This window comes from Orycteropus afer, unplaced genomic scaffold (assembly GCF_000298275.1).
Source record: "Orycteropus afer afer isolate SDZICR_OR568_19922 unplaced genomic scaffold, OryAfe1.0 scaffold00009, whole genome shotgun sequence".
Classification (NCBI taxonomy): Eukaryota; Metazoa; Chordata; class Mammalia; order Tubulidentata; family Orycteropodidae; genus Orycteropus; species Orycteropus afer.
In genome coordinates, this window is record NW_006921596.1 from 20060825 (window position 1) to 20073289 (window position 12465).

The window sequence follows — 12465 nt, forward strand, 5'->3', positions numbered from 1 at the left end:
AAATCTTGGGGTAGAGACAGGAAATGACTACCAATAGTATATTCTTTCAGAAATCACACAGTCCATTCCTTGGGAGTCTCTTCTGGGACTGTAGCATTGTGTTTCTGATGAATGAACCAGTACAATTTATAATCCACTGAATCCCACCCAACCATTAGAGTTGACAGTATGTTTTAAAATCTTCAAATCAAAGCATGCAATTAGTTTGAAAAGACAAACTCACAACTGGGCCACATACAGAATTACATAATTAATACACCAAGTGCTTTGTGTGGAAAACACAGCTGAAAACCTGCATTCAAGACAAACTAACCTGTAGGTTGCTGCGCAAATCTGACAGAAAAGTGACTGGCGATCGAGTTTTAAGATAGGAATCCAAATCCTTTTTGAATTGAGGTGGCATCACTCCAGTGAAATTGGTGAGAATCCGGGGTGCAATGTTAATTTCACTCAACATGTCCACCTGCCACACATAAATTCAAGAATCACAACCAGAATCATTGGTAGGAGTTATAGCAAAATGTACCTGTGTTAGGAAATGGTAGGACTGTTTTCTTCCCGCTAAAGTGATACATATTGTAAGTATCACCAATGGTAGAGCTGCCACTTTTTATTAGTCTTATGAATCTTTAATAATTCAGTTTTTTTAAAGGGAGAGGGGAATTATTGTAAGAATCCATATACAAAATGAAAGAAACTTCTCACTCTGTAGGTATTACTGTTGTCTGCTATCAAATCAATTCAGACTCACATCGACCCTGTGTGACAGAAGACTGCCCCCCAGGGTTTCCCAGGCTATAACTGCCGTGGGAGCAGATCACAGAGCTTTCCTCCTGTGGAGCTTCTGCCCTTTACAATCACCAGCCTCTGGGTGAGCAGCTGAGCATTTAACCACTGAGCCAGTAGAGCCCCTTCTATAGGTATTACTCTTCTAAAATAAAACAAGATAGGTATCGTTTTGGGACAGGTATAGTTTATACTATTAACTGATTTTTTTTCTAGACCTGAATTTCAAAATAGGAGTCCAAGGTATGATCCCTTACTCATCAAGGGCCTCAGTCTTTGAAAAGAAGCCCAGCACAACAAAGTAGAAGGTTATCACACACTTGCTACTTTAAAAAAAAGAAAAAAGAAAAAGAAATGCATGTGAAAGGAAAAGAAAAAGAGTAGAAAATACATAAAAATTATAGTAGCCATGTTAGGGTGGTATGATTTTAACTAGTCCTTTCTCTAAGTTACTTCAACAGTTTAAATAAAACACAAGCACTGAAAAATCATCTCTGAAACAGGAATGTGGGTGGGGGCATTACACAGATGTATTTGTTCTGCAACTCTGTCATTTGGAGGCCACCTAGCAAATGATGCCCCAGCAGCTAGGTGGAGGTTCTATAAATAAAAGTAAATTTAATATAAAAATTGAGATGAAAATAGCAATTATACAAACACTGAGAACCAATATTCAGCACCAATAATGTCATGCCTTGTTGTTGTTCGTTGTTGTTGTTACGTGCCGTCAAGTCAGACCTGACTCATAACGACCCCTCCTTGGGTTTCCGAGGCAGTATCACTATGGAAGTAGATTGCCCAACCTTCCTTCCAAGGAGTGGATGGATGGTGAGTTTGACTTAGTAGGCTTAATAAACAAACAGTTGCTCCCCAAACAGCACCCTTACCTAAGCAAGTAACTTGAGTCCTCAAGAAGGGTTTAAATAGCCAGCTTATCAAAGGAAGGGCAGAAGAATTACAACTGTCTTTTCCTTAGGCTAGTTGCATCTTTACCTTCAGATTAGGAGTGAATGGGTCTGGGAGCCTCATGTTTCTTGGGAAGGCACTCAGGATCAGATTTCTTAGCTGGATACAATTAGGTGGAATCACATCACAGAACCCATAATGGTAATCACAAAGGAACTCTGGGAAATCATGCAAAAGAACCAGCAGCACTCTTAAAGTGCCCTGTTTTTTAAAAAACAAGAAAAACATTAGCTGTTTCCACACTTAGAAAATGGGAGTAACAATTTTCCTATTATGAATTTAATTCAAGTATAAAAGGCAAAGAAGTATACTTCAATACCATAAAAAACCATGTTACAGGCTTCACCAACACTAACAATATCACAAATTATTTATCTCCGTATTCACATCTGAAAAATCATTCAAATGTAGGCCTTAGAAGTTTCTAGCCTTAAATGCATATGCTACAAGAGGCTGGAAAATAACAAAAACGGGGAAAATGACGTAAGCTTCTATAAGCAGAGTTAAAAAAAAAAAAAAAAAGCTAATTAAAGGCAAAGTAGAAAAAAAGAGTAGAAATTAGGGAAAAAATGCAGAATGAGGGGAAAAAGAACACCTCATCAAGAAGTGCAAATTAAATCTCTCACAGCCCGAATGGCTTCAATGAAAAACAGGTAACAAGTGTGGCAAAGATATGACGAAACAGTTGTTGATTTGCTGTTGGAAGGGAAACTGGTATACCCGGGGGACGGGCCGTATCTACTGAAGCTGACCACGTGGCCACCCTATGATCTTGACACTAATTATGCAAGTATGTTTGCTTTCAGCATTTTTCTGAATATACATGATACTTTAATAAAAAAACTTAACGAAATGTTTTATTAGTGTTGCAACTCCCAGTTAAAAGTTTGCATCTTAATTTTTAAATTTCAGAAAGATCATCAAGTTACTTTACTTTATCAGTTACCTTATAGAGGATTTGCATAGGTTTGGTGAGTTCCACGTTTCTAAGGAAAGGCGCTAAGTACTTGAATAAATCAATCAGTAGCTGTGCATACATGGGCCATCCCTGAAAGGAAGGAATACTCATGAGCCACACTCTCCTCCACTGTTGTTCCAGGATCAAAAAAGGTACCCAAGCAGCCACACTGTGACCAGATTACTACTTTAGACCATTGTAACTGGAGAATGCTGACAGGAGGCCCTCTACTCAAGACTGATTTGCATTAAAAAAAAACAGTGAGTATAATTATGGAGACAGTGGGGATGTTTTAAATAAACTTGCTCCAGAAATTCTAGGACAAGTTGGTCAGTCCTTGTGCCTACAGCAAAATTGAAAAAAAATAAATGGGGGTGGGGGAGTAGGGGTGGGAGGGTGTTAGGTGTTGTTTGAAGAAAGCTGAGGAAATTTCAAATAGAACAGAAAACCAAGAGACTGACAACTGGTCCCCCCGCCTCCCATTCCATCTTTTAATCAAGTTCTGAATTTCAGTCATTTCTTTTCCCACTCCCAACTCCTGGCAAATAGTTTATAGTATGAATCTTACTATTTTCAACCAAACTTTTCAACATGTTCTACATCAAACAAAACTAACCCCCTTTAAGAATTAATTAATTCACTTTTTTTGGAGATGGGCAAGATCACTCCAAATCCCAATAATCAAATTTTCTTCTGATCTAAAAGGCTAAGAGTACCTTCCACCAGGGCTTCAAAACGGTTCAGTCAAAATGAACAAAGCCAAATCAGAACAGTCCCCAATTTTTAGAATTCGAGTGAAGCATACCAAAAACCTAACGAGAATATTTACAGGACAAAGCCTGGGAATGGGAGACTCGGAGGAGGTGTGAGCCCCTTCAGGAGCCTGATGCGAAAGACTGGATTACTGCCAAGACTGTGGAGAGTGACACAGAGTCAAAGCTGTGTGGCTGGCTGCCATCTTTGAGTGGGGTACCGTCGTTTCCGACTCTGTCAAGTGATTTAGTCGCTGTGCAACATGCCCACTGTCTTTTCTAAGAGGAAGATTAAGTTGTCAGCAGGAACACTGTTTTCCTGTTCCAGTTAACTCACATTTTACAAATTTGGGTCCATTTTAGTTTTGCTTTGTCACCCATGAATGAACTGAGAAGAACCAGTTCAAAGCCTTCTGTCTACTCGTTTGGTATTTAATTGCAAGATGGGAGAGAAATTTCTCATATTAACTGTGTTGTATTTCCAGTGAGACCAAGAACTCTTTAAAATAGACCTTGATTCTAATTTCTTCAAATAAAGTAGCCCAGTGGTTCTCAAGTTACTTTGCACTAGGAATTCCCTGTAAAAAAAAAACTTGGCAGGTTCCAAGACATTACTCAGGTATCTTATTCAGATGTCTAAGCAAGCACCCAAAGGTTTGAACTTTTTTTTAACAAAAAAACTTAGAGACTGACAGAGACGGCTTACAACAAGTTTTGAGAAACAACACCCTAACCAGTGAAGTATGGCTTTCAGGCAGAGCACACCAGTGCAAGCATTCCTCCACTGATGATGGGGTTCCAATGACTCCACTGTCAGTCTGTTCTGACATAGGTTGAATTCCTCAGTTTCTTTTTTTTTTCTTTTTCAAGTTTTCATTATTACTGCCTTCTATTATCGGTATCTTTATAAATATGGCTGTGTTTTGAACAGTAGATCATAAACAGTGAACATCTGAGAATGGTAACACCAGCAAATCATGCACTCCAACGTATTACTTATGAGAAGATACACCCCCCACACAACGAATGCTCATTAAATTTGGTTCATCACATTGTTGTAATAATTTGGGAACTACCTATACTTGTTTCAACCTTTCTCCACCACATGACTCAACAGTAAATAGAAGGATTCCCAACCATGTTTGGAAAAAATAACAATCACTACTAAATAACTAAGAAATCTGAAGGCAGAACTAACAAGCCCCAGGCTAGTTACAGTCTTTATTGGTAGGAGATGAACTGCAGCCACACCTTCTGCTGTGGTGTATGTGCTAGCATTCTTGCAATAAATATCCGGTGGGAGATCAGTTCAAGCCAGGCATACACAAAGCCAGGAGCTTTGGTAGGCCTCAAGATGTGGAATGTATTGCTGAAAGAAGAAAAACCTCAGTCAAAAGCATAGTCCAACTTAAATAAAGTTGAATGAATGTAATGTAAGTACACAACATGCAAGTTATCTTACAAATCAGCATGCCCCCAAACCATAAGAATTCTAATCCTCGAATTTTATAACATTAAACCATTGACTCTTAACAGGAAATCTGTATCAAAACCAGTAATACTCACCAGAAAGCTGTAAGTGTCTGGAAATTAATGGTTTCCAAAACATGCTCAGGTGCATTGAGTTCCAAGAGCAGCATAATGAAAATTCGATGGTACGGAAGCTGCTGAAATTCACTTTGCCGAACATCATGATCCTGCAGAAGAACTCCCACTACTATCCCAAGGACCTAGAGAACACATGGATTTTAGCTTATAGTCACAAAGATAATTCACTTAACACATTCAAGCCACACTTTACCTTGCATTCTTAAGTTCCACATTAAAGAACACACACCGATGGAATAAAAAACTAACTATATACACTGACAGCAAAGGGACCATGTATTGATCTGATTTGGCCTGCAACGTTTTGTGTTTCCTTTCATATTTTGTTGCCCTAGGACCAGACACTTAAACTCTGCAAAACTGTCCCAACTTTTCTAAAGCTCAAGAAATTAGCATGGTCCTTCACACTTTACCATGCTGCCACAATGTAAGCATTTATCTGCTCTAACATGATGGTTAAGTGACAGATGGTTACAAACCCATTCCTGATTTCCTGAGACCCAAATCTAAGTGCATTTTTACATGACAAAGGAGATGCATGTCATCTATGAATTTAATTTCAGGACAAAGGAGATGCTACAAAATATTTCTGTGGGGGGCTGGGCCTGGTAGGGTGTGAATTACTGATGTACACTTCAAGGGTATCATGACTAAGGGCAAGAAAGGATTTCAGACCTTGTTTAGCAGATTGATCTTTGTGACAGTGTTGGTGGCCTCCCCTGAGTGCTTCACTAGCAGTGCAATGAGCCGGACAAAGGCATCCAAGTTGTGATAGCACTTGGCTCGGATCATGGTGGGATTAGCAGCAGGATTATGCTGCTGCTCAGCCTGAGCACGATAACTGATCTCAACACACATTTCTGTACAAAGACGAAAGAACCTTGTTATGAGGTCATCGGTCTTCAGGATTCCTTGCTGGTGCATCTACCATGGGAACAAAAACATAAAACAGAGACAATGAGGTAACACACACAGTAAGATTCTTATAGCTTTAATATTCATGTATAAGTTAATTTCTCTCATTTGTAATTCTCACTTTGTAAAAAAAGACATCACTAGGACAATGAGATGTCCACTAAAATGAACCAGTACAGAGTTTCCCCTTCTAAGTTTAATGGAGAAAAGAGAAGGTAGAAAATGACAAAGATAATATCATGGCAATTTTGAACAGTAGTCCAAAGCCAAAGGATTTGGAAAAGAATCCATATAACTTACACCAACTTTTAGTAACCCACTAGATCATATATTAAGACATCACAGACAATTCGTATTCCCACAAGGAGAATTAAACTATATTTTACTTTCTCGTAGGTACATTTCTCCAGTTGACTTTAACTGGTAATAAAACTGGCTAGAAGTTTTTGAAACTCTAATTAGCTTAAACCCTATAATCAAATAATAATTTATACAAGATATAGGTACTAAATGAAATACCCACAAATCATACCAGCCATTTTAAAGCAATAAATTGTTAAACATTAAGTTAAAGTTGAAAAGGCAAGTTTATCTTTAAAAAGTCTACAAGATACATGACATGTGATCTAGAAATCCAGAAGTAAAACACAACAGTAGTTACTTGATTAGTACCAAAAAAAAGAGACAGTGTTAAGGCTGCAGAGAGAAAAGGCAGTCAGTGCTTACTAAACAAAAAAACCCACCCCAGAAGAGAAATCCAAGGATTATCTTAGAAATAGTAAAACATTTAACTGTCCCCTTGATAAGCAGAAAAAGGTAAATTAGTAGGCAATCTAAAAAAAATAACTGAAAGAAAAGACTCAGGACTCTTGTAAGAAGAAAAACAAATTCTCAAAAGGGTGCAGTGGGGAACAGACAAACGTAATGCATTATCTTTTTCACACGGAGAGAAGAATGAGAGCAAATCAGCCAGCAGGAAGAGCTGACACAGGTGCCACATCCATACCCATGAAACAGCAGTGATCACAAAAACTAATGGATTTAAATGTCTTCCATTCAAATCAGAAATCAAATTAAAGACATTAGCTCTTTGACAGTGTATGTTCTGTTACTTTCATAGATTCTTTTAGGGGAGAAATTTACTTAATATGCCTTGTGTAGTAAAATTTGTCTTCAAAATGTACATCTGATTTAAATTTTAAAAACTTTTCAATTCAAATCAGCTCCTTCCAGTCAACTGTCATTTATTTGAAAACTAGACCTAATCTGTATCTTTCCTTGGTGACAAATCTAAACTTTTGATCTCAGTCTGAAGATATAGTGGTCAGTCTGCAGAAATAAACAGGCATCTCTCCCTCAACAAACATCACAGTAACAGTGCTACTGAGGAGCTTCTAGGAGGCCAGTTCAGGAAGAGCACCACCCTCACCAACGTAACATTATGAGTAGGATGCACACTGACTGGTCCTCAGTCCCTCCCAGTGGCTGGGGACAGCCATTGATGATCCAAAACAGAATGTTAACCTGTACAATGATGCTCTTCCTCCACTGTTATCTATTCGTCCTATTCACAAGTATTCCTGCCAAACCTCATTTTTCAGTTAGAGGTTTGATTCCTATCAATATAACTCAGAGTCCAATTTAGATCAAACTAAAAAAAAATAAATACTAGAAAATATTTCCCAAAAGAACATGTTAAGTTGTAGTAGATAAGCGACTTAATTTAGAAAATACAATAAAATGCTCTATCATATAAATATTTTGACTGTTTTTTGTGTTTTATTCTTTTTTGTTGTTTTTATTATGAAATTTTCTCACTTCTTAGTCCATGACCCCATCACTGCTGATTATCAAACTAGTAAAATTACTATAATCATTAGGCAATTTCATTATTCATTATCTATTATACTTTGAAGCTGTGACAGCTGAATAGCAAAATTACTGATGGGATAAATATAACTACAATGGGTGGGGAATACTGACTTTACTGCTTAGTAATCAACAATGAGAAAACAGACTGTATCAATAACAGAGAAATGATAACGGCATTTTTGGTTTGCATGAGTATGGAGGTAACTCTCTGGCCATAGGTATACAATACTGAGCTTTAATATTGGAGGCATCACACCCTACTTATGTTGAATAAAAAGCACCTTTCTTTCCAAAAGCTCTACCTGTCCAACAAACGCAGAGAAAGCTTTGGTACTGTCACGGCCAGCTGCTGCTGAATGGTAGAGATTCACCCATTCCCTCAGAAGATACTCTGCCTTTTCCCTCAGGCCTGGAGGATCATCATATTCTGAGGCTTGAGAGATCCCAGAATGCATCATAAAGTTAGGACCTCCGTGAGCACGATCAATCATTGCTTCATAGTTGGATCGAACTACTTCCATCAGCTGGGGCAATCTAGTACAATAAACACAGTGACAATCAGTCTACTCATGGTTGTGATTTCACAGACATACAAGCAGACAATCTGTTTAACAGAAACCACAGAATGATAATCATTTAGTTTTACAATTTCCATTATCTACACTAAACTATCCTCGTGTTTAAGGAGCCATGGTGGTGCAGTGGTTAAGTGCTCAGCTAACCAAAAGATACATGGTTTGAATTCACCAGCTGCTGCTCCAAGGGAGAAAGATGTGGCAGTCTGCTTCCATAAAGAGGTACAGCCTTGGAAACCCTATGGGGCAGGTTCTACTCTGTCCTTTAGGGTTGCTGTGAGTCAGGATTGATTAGACTGCAAGGGGCTTATCCCTGTGCTTTGCTGCTTTTATAATTTCTTCGTCTTTCTACTTGTGAGGACAGGATGCAAATGACTGACCTTAGCTAAGCCACTTCTAGACAAAAAAAATTTACCTGTTAAAATGGAGCTGATGTTCAGAGAAATGTCAAGAAATGTCACTGTGTGCCTACTATGTGCAGTTCTTTCTTAATATTATTTCTCTTACTTCTCAACAGAAGTATTATTTTATATAAGAAGCTGAGGCATGGGGAAGATGAGTTACTGGCCTACAACCACAGAGGCTTTAAGTGACCACACCAGAGCTTAAACACAGGATACTGACGCCAAGTCCGGTACTGTGTGCGGTACTCTACACATCAACCTGGCGAGGCAGTTAGTTAGGGGGCAAGATGAAGCCTCACTAAAGCTCCTCATACGATGTAGATAAAGCAGTTACAACAGGAAATGTTAGTAAGTCTGCACATTCGTTTCTAAAGCTCTTTCTTGGGAGACTTGGACACACAAGGATTTCATCCTCACCCTTCTGGAGCATTGCCTCTGGAATGAGCATTAATTCTCATGAGGGTTTCAATGGTGTGGAACAGATCTGCCTCAGTGACATGGGCAACGCTCCTCTCATCCACCAGCAGGATTTTTACCAACTGCATAGCAAACGCCACAGCCATGTAGTTTAAACCATTCTCCATTGACTGGCAACACAGAAAGCACAATGTTAAGAATGGCAATACTGAAAGCTAACACACGTCCCAACTAAGAGAGACTGCACTTCTGCTCAAGATTCCTTTCATACCTGAGCTAGATGAAGATCATACTGCTGCATATTAACCAGATGGTTACGAATTAGCAACTCCACAGCCTCCACATTGTATTTATATTCATCCCGACATTCAATTAGGCACCTAGAAAAAAATCAGTATTTCTGAATTCATACAGGCTTAATCACACTGCATCAGGTAAAACAAAGTGCCCATTTGCAAATCAGTATCAAAGTTTCAAAACAATCTGTTATAAACACAAATAGTCAATGAGGAATTCAGACTTTACTCTCAAAGCCTAGAAAACTGAGGATTTCATTTAAGCCATTTAAAATTTTTAAATATGGAACACCACAGCTGTGAGAGCATTAAAACCTTTTAAAACAAAATTACATACAATTTCTTCCCCTAAGCAAAATAGTGGTCTTCTATGTTCTATATTCATCATGAGGAGGAAAATGGGCCCCAGATGGAAAAAGGACAACCAATCAATAACTCTCACCACTCAGTTAGAAATCCCAAATGTTCCATTTACCTTTTGGGAAAAAGCAGGGCTCTGAACAAGTTCAAGCCATTCAGTCATGGCTTGAAAGTGAAATGAGAAGAGACCCAAATTTTTAAAATTTGACTGAAGCAGAAAAACAGCCAGAATGGGAAAAATTATATCAAAGCCCTAGAATAGGTGGCTGGAAGAAGAACAGTGAGCCCTTTCAGGAGCCTGAAGCCTAAGACTGGATTACCGGCAGGCCTGTGTAGAGGGACATTCAAAGCCATGCAGTTGACAGCCATCTCTGAGTGGGGCACCACTGTTTCGGACACTACCTAACTCTACTGTCAAGAGATTTGACTGCTGCTTCTATTTTCTAAGGAGATTAAGTTTCCAAGAGGCTGTCAACCTATAATTTTTCCTGTTCTAGTTCACCCACATTTCACAAATTCAGGTCTATTCTGGTTTCACTTCATCAGCCATGACTGAACCAGAAAGAACTGGTTTGAAACCCTGAAAAAGGAAAACATCTGGACATAGGGAAGGCCATGCATGTCAAAATGTAGTCCAATAATTACTACTCTTCTAAGATGCCCACTGACCTTGTGATCTGTTTGTTACACCACGGAGACCCATACGCCCGGCCATCCTGCAGAGCTTTTAGGACCAAGAGGTGGCACTCCCTGTAACGTAGCAGTAGGTCAGCATCAGCACCACTCGTAGCATCTAGCAAGCCCTCTACAGCCTGCAAGAGAAGAGAAAGTGTTGAAAACCACGGAAACTTAGGAGATTTGGGTGACCTGAGCCCAACCGTCAATGCCAGAAACCAAATCTTAAAGCAAACTACAACACACTTCTGAAAGCCTTGAGTTAACAAGCTCTCCATTCTTCAAATTCTTTTCTGCTCACTCTGTGTTGTTCATCGTCAGAAATGGCTCCTCTGTCCCTACTGAGCCAGATTCCACAGCTCCCCACCTATATAACCCCTTTCCATATTACCCAGCTTAACTTGGATCAACTTTCCAACTTGTCCTTCAGAATCTAAAGAGCTATGTTTTAAAGGGTCTCTTTCCCTAAAGAAAAACAAAGACTTCTCATTTTACCACTTGAAACTTCCAAGATTATTCCCTATTCTGAAGAAAATCACCTGCTTACATAAGCCAAACTTTTATTAATTTTTACAATCATGAGCAAAATGGCATATATATATATGTAGACAGTGGTGCACATGTTTACAAATCTAGCTTTTTGTGAAATAACAGCTTAAGAACCAACCTTCTGAAGCAATCCCAGAGCAGCTATGGCATCCCGAGAGTTTCGAGATAGTACCACAACCTCCAAAAGACTTCGAAGAGCTTGAGCTTGAGGGTTCATGGCCAAGGTTGGTGGGACGGCATGCAAGTGCTGCTCCAATTCTGTAATGCACTTATCATAAATCTGAGCCACATCATCTGTTGCCCAAGCTTGCTGTTTTAGAGAAGGATAATGACCAAAAGAGATTAAAAAAAAAATTTTAAGGATTTTTTAAAATTGATTGGCAATGTACCAAATGACATGTGTATTGGTATTTATTTTTTTCTTCAAAATATGGTGGGGCTCTCCCATATCTGCTACTGAAATATTCACTCTTAACACCATCACAGGTGAGACAGTAGAAGGCAAGCATAGGGAAGGGGTGTTTCACTTGACAATGAAAAGCAGGGTAGACACCACCATAATCAAGTGATTAAAGAGAACATCATCAATAATGGGACAGACTAATAGCACTTGTGGCATCTAGTAAGTCCTCTACAGCCTATGGAAACCTACAAACCATGGAAAATATAGTACTCAGTTCATCTCTCAAAGCCTGATATAATAAGAACACAGCCTCACTTCTGTGATACTACTATCAAAGACGTATTACTTCAGTTTAGTCACATGAGGACATCAGACAAAGCTAAAATCAGGCTGTTCTAGAAAATAAGTGACCTTCAAAAGTGACATGGTCATGAAAAATGGAAAACTGAGGGAGATTTTAAAAATATGACAAGTAAATTAAATGTGTGATTCTGAACTGGGTCCTTTTACTGTGGAAGTGATCACTGGTGAAACTTGAATGAGGTCTAACTAAGGATTAGATGATAGTAACATGTATGAATTTCCTAATTCTAATGGTGTACTGTGGTCATTTGTGTAGGAGGATATCTGTGTAGGAAGCAGGGACCTAAGGATTCAGGTGAGATGAACAACAGGTCAACAACTTATACTCAAACGACTGGAGGAAAAATTTTTCCTTAAAAAATCCTCTTATTTAAAAAAAAAGGGGGGGGTCATGAGGTTACCACATAATTTCTCTAATTAGGCCAAATTTGAGAGGTAAAATCAACCTCATGGATTTAAAAACAAAATCCCCCCAGTTCTGTCATGATGATCTGATACAAAGAAAGATTAAGTACACTCAACAACTCTGGATATTTAAATTGAAGTCCCTGGAAACAACTGATACA

The 12465-nt window shown here is 38.7% G+C and overlaps 1 protein-coding gene across 1 annotated transcript in view; it reads right to left on the minus strand.

The window, feature by feature from the left end:
* CNOT1 (CCR4-NOT transcription complex subunit 1) overlaps positions 1-12465 on the minus strand; it is a 92772-nt gene that overhangs the window by 7403 nt on the left and 72904 nt on the right. The window contains exons 34-44 of the mRNA XM_042781763.1: positions 11252-11443; positions 10579-10721; positions 9525-9633; positions 9254-9423; positions 8160-8391; positions 5746-5994; positions 5029-5192; positions 4714-4831; positions 2699-2800; positions 1780-1953; positions 310-463 (exon numbers count right to left, since the gene is read on the minus strand). Coding sequence (XP_042637697.1) covers positions 310-463; positions 1780-1953; positions 2699-2800; positions 4714-4831; positions 5029-5192; positions 5746-5994; positions 8160-8391; positions 9254-9423; positions 9525-9633; positions 10579-10721; positions 11252-11443 — 1807 coding nt within the window. The remainder of the gene's footprint in view (positions 1-309; positions 464-1779; positions 1954-2698; positions 2801-4713; positions 4832-5028; positions 5193-5745; positions 5995-8159; positions 8392-9253; positions 9424-9524; positions 9634-10578; positions 10722-11251; positions 11444-12465) is intronic.